This window comes from Ptychodera flava, chromosome 11 (assembly GCF_041260155.1).
Source record: "Ptychodera flava strain L36383 chromosome 11, AS_Pfla_20210202, whole genome shotgun sequence".
Classification (NCBI taxonomy): Eukaryota; Metazoa; Hemichordata; class Enteropneusta; family Ptychoderidae; genus Ptychodera; species Ptychodera flava.
In genome coordinates this window covers 15606482-15620132 of record NC_091938.1, presented here as the reverse complement: position 1 = coordinate 15620132, position 13651 = coordinate 15606482, and the positions used below count along the sequence as shown (strand labels likewise).

Here is a 13651-nt window from a genome sequence, read left to right as displayed (position 1 = left end):
TGTTAATTAGCAAATAGGGTAGAAAAACTGTGAAAACGTTAAGAAAGCAAGAACTAGGGACGACACATTTGATTATTGTCACATTTGGGTTTTACTTACCATGGGCCAGGCACATTTAGCCGAATTGATTCTATCCTAATATTGGCTGCTTTCTATTTTGAATGAATTACTTCCTCAATTTTTTCCATTTTTATGAAAACATCTTGTTCTCCGAAACCAATGATCTGATTGCCTGAAAATGTGTTTTAACAGGTTCCTAGGATGACCAAAACAGGGTTCATTGATATTATGGTGAAATTTGTAGATTGTATATATTTGGGGGAATTTTTGCCATTTTTGGTCAAAATATCTTCTGTTTTTGAATTGTTTTTCTCATTACTTTCAAACTAGATGCGCAGACCATTATTGGGTGAAGCATTTCACATCTGATGAGGTATATGATTAATGTACAGTGGATGATTATATGATTATATGATTAATGTACAGTGGAAATTTTCTCAGTAACCATTCTGTCGAAATGCAATGTCACATGTGTACTAGTACTTAGTATATCTGTAAAATGGGAGTACAGCGTCATTGACACTATTTTTAGACGTTAGCACTACAATACATGTAGGAGAACGTGTGTAAATCGCAATAAAAAGAAGAAAGAAACAAAATATTGGTGAAAACTATCAGAAGTTATAAAATCCATCTTTATGTACGGTAATGTTAGGATACAGTTTTTGGCTGCAGTTGCTGTGGCTTTGCTGCAGTAACTGATAATATTACATGATATTGCTAACAACTTATCTGTGGAATGTGTTGTAAAGGCCATCAACGAATGCTACATGGGAATGAGCGACAAAGTTCTGTTACTATTGAATGGAAGGAGATGGAATTATGCTCATGAATACTTGTCATCATTTAAGCAATAAATGTTGATATTTGTTAGCATTCGCCTGGAAAGATTTGTTTGTTATCAGCAACGTAGTATGGAAAGCCACGTTACTATCCAAGCAGGCCAATAATGTTACATATCATCGACGTAAAGCTGGTATTTTCATGGCCCTCTATGCAAATAAGTATATATATTTAGGACTACACCCTGTTTGTAAATATTGCCGTCTCCTTTGGGTGTCTTATTTCGTAGAAATTTCCAAGGTAAGGGAAGCTTTGAAATTTTGCAGAAAGCATGCATGGGTAACCAACCATCCCGTGCGTGCCTTCGCCAGGGCTTAATAATGCTAAGCTATATTTGATTTTGTAGGGAGTGGTGGCCCCGGACTAATAATTGCATAGCAGGGTCGCGTGGTTTTGTTATATTATTGAACTGCTTTACCAAATTTATCGATGTAGAAGAGCAAGATGGAAATTTGTCGTAGTGGGTTGAGCAATATTAACATGTATTCGAGACCATGGTGGTTTTCGAAGAAATACTGACAGAACGTCCATTTATAAGACGGGGCTTTGGAGGCAAGTTTAATCGACGAGGCAATCATTACGCAGACAGATAAACTGCATACACACGTAGCTGTAAAGCCCGTTTTTGTGACTTTGACAAATTTTTTTTGGTCGAAATTTGCTCGGCCAGTAGCACAGCTAGAATTTCCTATTTAGACCAGAAAATCACGCGCTGGCGATTGCTCATGGTTCATCTTGTCAATACAGCCGTTATGTATTCATTCTGCATATAGCTACAATTGCTGATAACTAATTTTGGTCCGGACCAGGATTCACTTGTCGACAACAACAAATTCTACATGGTGTATTGTGCTCACAAAGTTTGGTTTCACATGCTTTTGGAAGACTTTGTTTTGCCAAACTAATAAATTATCAGTATGGTAGAGCGCTAATTTAATCCCCTTCCACATGTTGGTCTAGAAGGCCAATGCACGGACATCTATAGTGAGAGATTATACGTGACACCCTAGATAGGAAATAAAAAAAAAACGGAGTAAAGAGACAACTGACATAATTTCCTAAGGTAACTTTATTATCCGGTCAATAAAAGTAATTAAACAGATTAATTCATGCATGCAGTCTGAAAGAATTGGATAATTTTGGCGCAAGGCCATGTCAACATCGACACACAATGAAAGGAACACAGAACACGTCTGTTTTGAATATTATAGATGAATCATTAATAATAATGAAATTATTCATATGTTGCACATGCAACGACGTTCACATACAAATTTTGACCTAGTGTTATTGGATTATGGATTGGTATGATTGCGATTATTTTTGTCAACGCTTACGCATATGAAATTGACCATTCGATCACAGAATGGGCGGAAGTATGAACACAACAGAAGACAAAATCATATCGCTTGCAAATGCAGGAAAATATTTACATACTTGCATTTTTGAAAGGTCTGAAAAAGTTGAAACTATGGGAAAATGTATAATCTTCATCTTCTTTTACACTATTCCTGCCTACAACTCTTTTGATTTTATGTAGTTCAATGGGAGATGACTTCGGATAACGGAACTTTCAACGATTCTTGCGGCAAACTTTCATCAAGAATAAACATGAGGTCACTGTGCAAAGTTTGGAACTTGAGAAACAAATTTCCAGAAATTCAAAATAGCCTCCATCCTTATGTTAACTCTGTGGGGAGTGAAATTTCGGATTTTCCAAAAAAATAAGATGGTGAAATTTTTTTCTTACTCCAAGAGCTTTAAAATGGGCCTCATGAGCGGTAGACCAGAAATGTGTTGGAAAAGTTTGAGAGTCCGAATATCTGCCCCTGATAGACATTCTCCCGTATTAAAAACAATTGCTTTACGTGCATTAAAGTATTATAAGTTAAAATAAAGCTATCTTCAAACTTCGAACCATTCCTTTGTGAAAGAAATGCATAATTATGTATGAGTCTGAAAAAAATGTTTCGTTTCCAGACAGATGGGCGAGTGAATGACATAGGTTGACATTCCGCCAGTGACCAGTTGCCTGTACGGTAATCAGAATACGATTGTTTTAAAATATAGAAAGCCTTGTAATAAAGTTCATGTAAGTGAAAGTAGCTTGATGTAATCAGATCTTGAAATATTCATTCGAGCATAAAGTTGATAAAACTGCACATCAAGGTTGAATCAATAAGCACCTGTTTAGTCTTCTATCGGGTAAAGTGAAAAGGAGATGAGGTATTGAGTGACGCGCACCTGAATCGGCCCTGAATTTTTTTCAACAAAAGTAACAGGCTATGCAGTAGAAAAATTTCAAAGTGACTTGTAAATTGCGACGAAATAATTCTGACGGCCTCTATGAGAGGCAATACTCTAAACTGCAATAAATGTTCCGCAATGGTCCGAGTTGGTTACTGGGTGACTTCTTCCTGGAAGGACTGGCAAGACTGCTAGTGTGTTTTTTAGCCACTGACGAAGCGTTGAACCCTGTTTTTAATCCTCTACACCCAGTGTTTTTATCTGCCGTTTTTCCGGTATTGTAATTTTATCTATTTCATAAGGCTGGTAATTCGTGAATACGATTATTTGTATTCTTGTATCACAGATGCACTTCATCGTCAATTCATAATAGGCGAAGCAAACTCTTTGCCGTTGAAAAGTCAATGAGTATGTGAATTCTGCGTTCTTAATTTCATGAAAATGTATATTTTGACCAAAATCGCCCTTCATGGACTTATATTGCGTTTTTGTCGTTCAAATATGTCTTTGGCTTTTTGGTAAATTTGTAAATCAAAATGCAAAGCTTCTGAAACGTCTGGATCCGATACTAGAGTCTCTTTCAATTCTCTTACGATCGTTGTTCTGTTGCGACCCGTCACTTCGCCTTCGGCTATATATGCATGGTAGTTCCACGCTTGAGTGGAACACTTCGCGAATGGCAATTGAAAAGCGCCCTCTAACAGTCGCAGTGTGGTCGCGTAATCGCTGTTCATTCCAATCACAGCGAACCAGTCTTCGAGGTTCTCGAGCACGTACTGCAAAATTTCATGTTTATCAGACCGGCTCATGACAGACTCGAACATGAGTTCGTTTCTGTACCAACAGGGTATCATATCAGGCTGTTCGGATAACCCCCTTCCCTTGCGAAGTTCGTCAATCACGTGGTTGTAATGGCGGGTGCAATATTGCGGGTTGTATAGAAGTTGTCGGAAGAAGAAACTCCCTTGAAATATCGCCCATTCTCTCAGAGAAACTTTATTCGCGTCTTTTATTCTGCAATGGTATTCATTTCTCGCTTTGCAGTACTCATATGACGAGATGAGCCTCTCGTAGGGATCCTTTAACACCGTGATGTAGGAACACTCTGTCGGCATCACGTCGCAATTGCCAAAGGTGTGGCCCCCGGCGTATAACTTGTGAAAGATTCGATTCGGCGAATTCCACATTGCTTCGTAATAATCACCCGAACTCGCATCACATATTACAAATGGTTGGTCAAAATGATACTGCTTAGCGATATTTTCCATGCAAAACTTCAATGTTGTACCACCAGATTTTTGGTTATGGACAAATACAATATTTCCTGAGACATATTGTTCAACCGATGTTTGGCCTTTCTTGGTGTAAAAATTCGAAAGGAAATTTTGCTTGAACAGCCATGGAAATTTCTCAATTAGTTTTCTATATCTGGGCGGTATATTTCTCTCTGTCGTTATCCGCCCACTGTTGTTACTGTGGAGAAGGTTCGCCATCACACCTTGGTGATTGTCCATCACGTTTTCATGTGTCTTTCCATTTGCTTCTTTAACGCCATGGTCAGTTTTGATCATGTCGGCTGGTTTTGCCACCGAAACAACTGCGGCGTTTGCTGGTAGAGCAACAATGTTACCTCGGTTGGCTGGCTCAAGATCTTGCTCAGCTTCCGCATTTATCGTTTGGACTGCAACGTTCGCTGGTTGGGCCAATTGCCCTGACGGAGCCATCATATTCACTGGTTGTCCAACCTTATTAACTTGTTCGCCTGCCATCTTCTGTGCGAAGGTATCTGCGATTATTGGCTTGGCTCCAATATCAGCTTGCTTTGGCGCCATGATCACTTGCTGGGGTGCCACATTCACTGGTTGGGCCACATTGTTGACTGGCAGGGCCACAATATTCCCTGATCCACTTATAAGACGAGCAGACTGGTCTGTTTTTATATTTTGGTTGACAACCACATTCGCTGGTCTAGCTGCCACATTCACTGGCTTAACTTCTGCTGGAAGTGACGTTTTGCCTTGGTTTGACACTCTTTGTACCGGTTTCTCTGCATTGTTGGCGGGGAGTGATGTCGGGTTTTCGCTTCTCAATGGGGTTTCATGACTGTTAAGGAGAGAGTGTAAAATTCTAAACTTTAAGCTGTTGGTCTAACGCGTACATTGAAGACGGGAATTTCAATTTTTTGAAGTATTAAGCAAAATAATGATAAAAATAATAGCAAGAACAAATATCATCATCATCGTCGTCAACATTATCACAATGATCAATAATAATAATAATAATAATAATAATAATAATAATAATAATAATAATAATAACCCAACATTATATCATCATCTTATTATCATTATTATCATATTATATTATTATTATTATTATTATTATTATTATTGTTGTTGTTGTTGTTGTTTGTTGTTGTTGTTGTTGTTGTTTGTTGCTGCTGATGATGGTGGTGGTGGTGTTGTAACAAATCAATGAATCGTATTGTCACTTTGAAAATTTACGGTCCATTATCTAGACCTGTCGATGTATTTCCCAATGTGTTTTCTGCTACACAAATACTGTTTTCTATACATCCTCAATAACCGTGTCAAGATGCTAATTATTCAGCTTGCCAACCTATGTGTGAGATATCTGATGTTGCTGTTAACAACTGAATTTCAGTCCCGCCAAGAATACCTGGATAGCCAACGACATCACATATTGTACAAGATATGGTGTGTTACGATCATGGCCAATGTTTTGATTTCAATATGAACTGAACAAGAACAATAAATCTACTTGTAATATCCATCCGTAGCTATCGCTATTGTCCTTTAATGTCTGCGCTGTAGAGCTTGAATTTCCAAAACATACAGTATGAACATTGCTATTGACATTCTGAACAGATTGTCTGAATGATGCTCAATGAGGGCGCTTTAGAGTGTAGGGCATATTTTACCTGAAATCCCCCCCCCCGGTGACCTTTGAAGTTACGCGGAGAATTACACCAGAACAGGACTCTCTCACATGAGAGAACGTGAAAACACTGATCGAGCTGCACCCGCTGGCGTCAAGTCGCCCTCAAGAGGGAATATCAGGAGTTTATGTAGCGAGAGTTTTGTTTGTTCTCATCTGACTGTGCGCACGATTTATGGCACGGCGTAGGTACTCTCAGATGTTTGAAAGTTGCCTCCCGAATTTTGTATGCGAGATCTCTTGTGGGACAAAATGACATTCCCCGACTAGAAATATTTAGCAAAACTCTGAGTGAGCGATGAAACATGTTGACAAGTAAAAGGCTGACCGTACATAAGATAACAATGGCCGTGAAACACTATCTTTCGAATCCATACATATGATTTAGCCTGTCAATTGTTGTCATCTATGGCCAATTGGGATGTATCTGGCAGGGGTGGCCAGCTTTTCTTCTGAATATTCCTATAGTAGGGGTTGATTTACTCCGTGTTCTACTAGATCAGTCACGCCTTAACCTGTCAACATACTGCCCTTAGCAATGCGGACAGACTGTATTGTGTGTTACCCGAGGTCAATTCAGTAGAATTTGTGTGGGTAACGTATGTGTCTTCTGGTTGATTACCCGACCTTAACTGGTAGAATTACAAAGTGGCATATCTGTCGTACGAAAGTACCGCGCCGGGAAACGAACTCGCAGACGAACGTGTCAGTGAGCAGTGTGGGTCTATTTCTCGACACCGGCATCATTAAATTAACGATTCCATCAATATGATGAGACCAACTCTATTAAATTTGCCAATAGCGGTTACATTCCTTTCAAGTTGCTCTAAACGGTGTTGGTACTTACCCTTGTCCTGGATTTGAATCGACAGTTTGGTTTACAATGTGCCCCCTCGGTTGCAATATGTATGACGTAATCACAGCAAATATGACGACGACTATTAGTAAAGTGATTATCTTCCTTCTGTTGTAATGTGCCATGGTTGCGTGTGCATCCCGGTGTCGACACCTATGTGTGTGAGAGAGAAAGAGAGACAGAGAGAGAGAGAGAGAGAGAGAGAGAGAGAGAGAGAGAGAGAGAGAGAGAGAGGGGGAGGGAGAGAGACAGAGAGAGACAGAGTCAAAGTCAGAGTCAATATTTGTTGATTCTTGACACAGTGTATATGTCCACTCTGAGTTTACCATTTTCTCTTTTAAGGTGACACCCTCGGGGTATACAAACGTGACACCATTCTATAATGGAAGGCATGGAACAATGTGCTGCCATACAGCTTTTGAAAAAAAACGATAGGCCTGTGGGAAATGGTCATACTACGAACAAATTTCACCGATGAGTTCTCTTGCTCACTGAATACACGGCTTTCTGTCACGGTCGATCATCTACAATTATCCATGGCCATATCTTGGCAGATCTTACTGACAAAATGGTACTCCATGAGTAACTTTCACAACATTTCACGCGAGAAACCTTCAGTGAACATCTCGTCCTGTCGGGTCAATGGTGTAGATTATAGACCCACTGTACATCTAGACTTAGTGTGGCCACTTTCCATCACAAATGCTCATCTTACGTACGATAAGTTGCTGACTATTTTCGAGATATGTTCACAGATTACAGGCACGAACGCTGCTCTAAATTTTATGCTGAAAACAGTGCACAAAGACATCTGCAAACTCAGTTGGCCAGGCTAATTGTATGGTTGAACTCTTTACACATATATGTAATGTCCGCGTATTTACCCTTTTCTTTCGATAACAACATAATCGTTTAATCAGTTATGGTCGCTTCGTTACACTTTTTCTCTTCGTACGCCATTTGTTTTGTGAAACTCTCGCTTGTAGAGAGTAATTTTGGGTAAAGTAGGCACCGTGAACAAACAGGATCAGTTTATAGTATTGCTTTATTGGGGGATGGGCATTGAGTACCTCATCCTGTAATTGGGCGCCAACCTGTGGGATAATGGGTTTAAAGGGAAAAATGCTCGTTATTTCTCAACAGCCTATGGATGTGTTTAGAAATTAGACACAACAACAAATCATGGTTTTACTAAAAGTTTACACGAGTATTGCAAGAAAATTAACCAACCAATCACGGAGAAACGGAAAAGCATTTCAGTACTTACACAGGGTCGGTATTATTTGGTGATACGATCAAAGATCATGAAAGAAACTACACGGTTAACATTTTCTCCGTTTCTACGTCGTGATGAAAATGTTGATTATAATCATCACTTTAGCAGTGCCATAAAATATGTTTGCAAACTAATAAACGATCACAGCTCCTTCCACCCCTTCAATCATCCAAAATAGTTCCAATCGTATTTGATGTCGTTTAGTAGCTGCGGGTCACAACATCACACATGAAGGAAACATCTGAACTTCGAACAAGATCACAACATGACTTGCCTGAGGTGTTAGGGAATTCCACTTTCTACATGGTTTACACAGTTATTTATGCGTCCATTTTAAGCCAGTTTGAAACACTGTACAAGACAGCCACAAGGGTCTACTTAAGGTAGTATGCTTCTCGAAAGTGAAAGACTTAAAACTTTTGCTCTAACTTTCCTCAACGAATATATCAACCGTTCTCTTTCTTAATCAACAATAAGAATCGGGGTCACCGTGCAAATGTTGGTACTAGTGAAACAAATTACCCAAGATTTACAGATATTTGAAATTCAAAATAGTCGCGGTCCCTGTGTTAACTCTACGGAGAAAAATAAAATTTCGAGTTTACGAAAACTAAGACCTGAAAAGTTTTGTCACACTAAGAGCTTTAAAATGAACCCCCACAAGTGGTAGATCAGAAAAGAATTGTAAAAGTTTGAGAATCCGAATGTCTGTCCCCGAGGCGCATTCTACCTTAACACCACTAAATGTATCCTTCGATACGGGTGCGTAAAGACACAAAGAATGCTATTATATATACCATTTTTAGCGTATTGTAACTGGACTAAGAAAATAACAGGGTGATAATGTAGGTTGTTTGACGGCGTGTTTTGTCATTTTGAGTGTTCGGGGTCAGAGCCACCGTTTACAAAGTGTCATGGAGACATCAAATTCCGATCTAACAAACGGCAAGGACATGTCAAAAGAGTTTCTTCACGCCGCCTGTGACCTAAGTCGTTTTTGTACACTAAAAGTTGTATAACTCTGCAAATAGTGGCTATTGTTGGGTGTCAATAGAGCGTCTCCAAGAGAGAGGGACCATTCCATTCACTATTGACTCTTCATATACAGCACTGAGATGTAAAGTGCGTACACACTATGGACCGCATGTCCTATATAGATCGTTACCGTAATGGAAGGTTTCATGAAAGGATGGGACGAGATGTTGGATGTAAAAGCTGTTCTTACTTGATCTTTAAGGATACGAAGACCAGTTCACTTTCGCGACAATCGCAAAAATTCGACACAAACATGATGCTAATACCACGACTGATTTTCATTCTTATATTTGGTCTGCTTGTAAGTTTAACGAAATAATTTCGCTTAACCGTATATTTGTGGTAAATATACCGCTACTAGTCTCAGCTGCATGCTCAAAAGCACAGCAAATATCACAAATTTTACGATTCGAATGTAACGAAACAGTGTTTGAAACCAGTCTGTGACCGCATGTTGTAGCGGATTAAGCCGGGCTTTTTACTAAACTAGTCCGCCAGTGACTTTTTCTTTGCTTGCCACAGCTTGTCCCCTTTTTTGAGCAGATCTTTTGACACTCAGTGTTTGTTTGATGTCAACATTAAAAAGCAGTATCGCTCCTTGGGAGTCTAAGTGTGTTGTGTTATGACTTATGGTAGCCGACCTACTCTCGAGTTTTTAGTTCTGCGGTCTTTCAACAACGGCTTGCCTTTCACGGACTTTTACAGTACCAAATACAAGGGAAAGGTACATCGAGACTCGTCAACTGACGTACAATTCTGGGTTAAAAAGCACATGTAAGTTTCGTTCGGAGTGGGGTTCTCTTAAGTTGCTCAACTTCATGATCCTGTCCTTCTGTGCTTATGGAAGCGGGACAACAAAATATGGAAGCCTGTCTCATGGGTTCAGCCTAGCCTCAAGGCTGAACCCATGGGACAGGCTTCCACTTTCCATCACAAATGTTCATCTTACGTATGATAAGTTGCAGAATATATTCGAGATAGGTTCACAGATTACAGACACAAACGCTGCTCTAAATTTTATGCTGAAAACAGTGCACAAAGACATCTGCAAACTCAGTTGGCCAGGCTAATTGTATGGTTGAACTCTTTACACATATATGTAATGTCCGCGTATTTACCCTTTTCTTTCGATAACAACATAATCGTTTAATCAGTTTATGTCGCTTCGTTACACTTTTTCTCTTCGTACGCCATTTGTTTTGTGAAACTCTCGCTTGTAGAGAGTAATTTTGGGTAAAGTAGGCACCGTGAACAAACAGGATCAGTTTATAGTATTGCTTTATTGGGGGATGGGCATTGAGTACCTCATCCTGTAATTGGGCGCTAGCCTGTGGGATATGAGTTTAAAGGGGAAATTGCTCGTTATTTCACACAAAGCCTATGGATGTGTTTAAACATTAGACACAACAACAAATCATGGTTTTACTAAAAGTTTACACGAGTATTGCAAGAACATTAACCACCAATCACGGAGAAACAGAAAAGCATTTCAGTACTTACACAGGGTCGGTATTATTTGGTGATACGATCAAAGATCATGAAAGAAACTACACGGTTAACATTTTCTCCGTTTCTACGTCGTGATGAAAATGTTGATTATAATCATCACTTTAGCAGTGCCATAAAATATGTTTGCAAACTAATAAACGATCACAGCTCCTTCCACCCCTTCAATCATCCAAAATAGTTCCAATCGTATTTGATGTCGTTTAGTAGCTGCGGGTCACAACATCACATATAAGAATCCGTCTGAAGGAAACATCTAAACTTCGAACAAGATCACAACATGACTTGCCTGAGGTGTTAGGGCATTCCACTTTATACATGGTTTGACAGAAGTTAATGCGTCCATTTTTAAGCCAGTTTGAAACACCGTACAAGACAGCCACAAGGGTCTATTTAAGGTAGTATGCGCCTCGAAAGTGAAAGACTTAAAATGTTTGCTCAAACTTTCCTCGAAGAACATATCAACCGTTCTCTTTCTTAATCAACAATAAGAATCGGGGTCACCGTGCAAATGTTGGTACTAGTGAAACAAATTACCCAAGATTTACAGATATTTGAAATTCAAAATAGTCGTGGTCCCTGTGTTAACTCTACGGAGAAAAATAAAATTTCGAGTTTACGAAAACTAAGACCTGAAAAGTTTTGTCACACTAAGAGCTTTAAAATGAACCCCCACAAGTGGTAGATCAGAAAAGAATTGTAAAAGTTTGAGAATCCGAATGTCTGTCCCCGAGGCGCATTCTACCTTAACACCACTAAATGTATCCTTCAATACGGGTGCGTAAAGACACAAAGAATGCTATTATATATAACATTTTTAGCGTATTTTAACTGGACTAAGAAAATGACATGGTGATAATGTAGGTTGTTTGACGCGCGTTTGTCATTTGAGTGTTCGGGGTCAGAGCCACCGTTTACAAAGTGTCATGAAGACATCAAATTCCGATCTAACAAACGGCAAGGACATGTCAAAAGAGTTTCTTCACGCCGCCTGTGACCTAAGTCGTTTTTATACACTAAGAGTTGTATAACTGTGCAAATACTGGCTATTGTTGGGTGTCAATAGAGCGTCTCCAAGAGAGGAGGACCATTCCATTCACCATTGACTCTTCATATACAACACTGAGATGTAAAGTGCGTACACACTATGAGCCGCATGTCCTAGATCGTTACCGTAATGGAAGGTTTCATCATGAAAGGATGGGACGAGATGTTGGATGTAAAAGCTGTTCTTGCTCGATCTTTAAGGATACGAAGACCAGTTCACTTTCGCGACAATCGCAAAAATTCGACACAAACATATCATGATGCTGATACCACGACTGATTTTCATTCTTATATTTGGTCTGCTTGTAAGTTCAACGAAATGATTTCGCTTAACCGTATATTTGTGGTAAATAAACCGCTACTAGTCTCAGCTGCATGCTCACAAGCACAGCAAATATCACAAATTTTACGAGTCGAATGTTACGAAACAGTGTTTGAAACCAGTCTTTGACCGCATGTTGTAGCGGATTAAGCCGGGCTTTTTACTAAACTAGTCCGCCAGTGACTTTTTCTTTGCTTGCCACAGCTTGTCCCCTTTTCTTAGCAGATCTTTTGACACCCAATGTTTGTTTGATGTCAACGTTCAAAGCAGTATCGCTCCTCGGGAGTCTAAGTGTGTTATGTTGTGACTTATGGTAGCCGACCTACTCTCGAATTTTTCGTTCTGCGGTCTCTAAACAACGGCTTACCTTTCACGGACTTTTACCGTACCGAATACAAGGGAAAGCTACATCGAGACTCGTCAACTGATGTACAATTCTGGCTTAAAATGCACATGTATATTTCGTTCGGAGTGGGGTTCTTAAGTTGCTCAACTTACGGTCCCGTCCTTCTGTGCTTATGGAAGCGGGACAACAAAAAATGAAAGCCTGTCTCGCGGGTTCAGCCTAGCCTCAATAACTATCAATCAAGGTCACCCCTAAACATAAGGCGCATGCCTTTCATTGTAGTTTTTCTTGTTGACTGACCACAGGTTGTTTTACCTTTGCGAATCAAACAGCGAATGTCTTGTGTTCGTCAATTTTTCATTATCGAAATTTCAGTAAAACCTATGTATATATTTCATTTGTCCAAATATTGTTAAAATGATTAAGATTCCAGGGTGCCAGCCGAACGAGGAACTTACCTCTACCATCGGACGGAGGCAGGACAACACATTCGATTGCTTCACCTCGAATCGCTTTCTTTGACCACTGCCGGACCGAGACCAGGTGATTGCGCATGCCTAGATTGAAAGGTATATAAAGGACACCACGACACCGTGAAGTGGTAGCGGTTTCTGTTCGTCGGTTATAGGGTAGTCACGGCCTGGTATGCACTTAGCCGAACCTTGACCCTAGCCCTAGTTTTCACAGCTATATACGGCAAGGTTTATTGTCATCTAGAGTGTTACGTATAATACCATATTACCGTAAACGAACTGAACCAATGGTGAATAAAAGAGCGCCACAAGAAGTGAATTAAAATTTTATCATGCTCTCAGACTCATCTTTAGTGTTTCTTTCAAAATGCTGGTTCCTCTTGTCGAATTTTTATCCAACACTTTTGCACTTTTAACCTTTCTTCGTAAAGGTTGTACTATCTTTAGCGTACATAGGACATTTTTCAGTGCATTTGTTATCACATATATTAATGGGTTAAAAGGTAGACCAGTCGATAGAAGCCAACCAGAGTTTGAATATTTTCTTATACCTGTCTTGTTTCGATCGTATGAACGAACGAGGGGGGGGGGCTTATCGTCGTCCTGGATGGCTTACGAGAAGAATATTATATAATAATTGATTAAAGCACTTTTACTGAGCGTGTACGAAGATCGGACAATT

General features: G+C 39.6%; 1 protein-coding gene across 1 annotated transcript; it reads right to left on the bottom strand.

Annotated features, from left to right (window-relative positions):
* Positions 1-1953: 1953 nt before the first annotated feature.
* LOC139143606 (uncharacterized) lies at positions 1954-13086 on the bottom strand. The gene is made up of 4 exons (XM_070714071.1): positions 12955-13086; positions 6956-7117; positions 2235-5253; positions 1954-2184 (listed from the first exon to the last, which is right to left on the bottom strand). The coding sequence occupies exons 2-3, from the start codon at positions 7087-7089 to the stop codon at positions 3618-3620; spliced, it is 1770 nt and encodes a 589-aa protein (XP_070570172.1). The 5' UTR covers positions 7090-7117; positions 12955-13086; the 3' UTR covers positions 1954-2184; positions 2235-3617.
* Between the last annotated feature and the right edge of the window lie 565 nt (positions 13087-13651).

Excerpts from the sequence above, each read along its gene's own strand:
- LOC139143606 (XM_070714071.1), bottom strand. The coding sequence starts at position 7,089 with ATGGCACATTACAACAGAAGGAAGATAATCACTTTACTAATAGTCGTC. Across the intron at positions 5,254-6,955 it reads GATTCAAATCCAGGACAAGG|TCATGAAACCCCATTGAGAA; the intron begins GTAAGTACCAAC and ends TCTCCTTAACAG.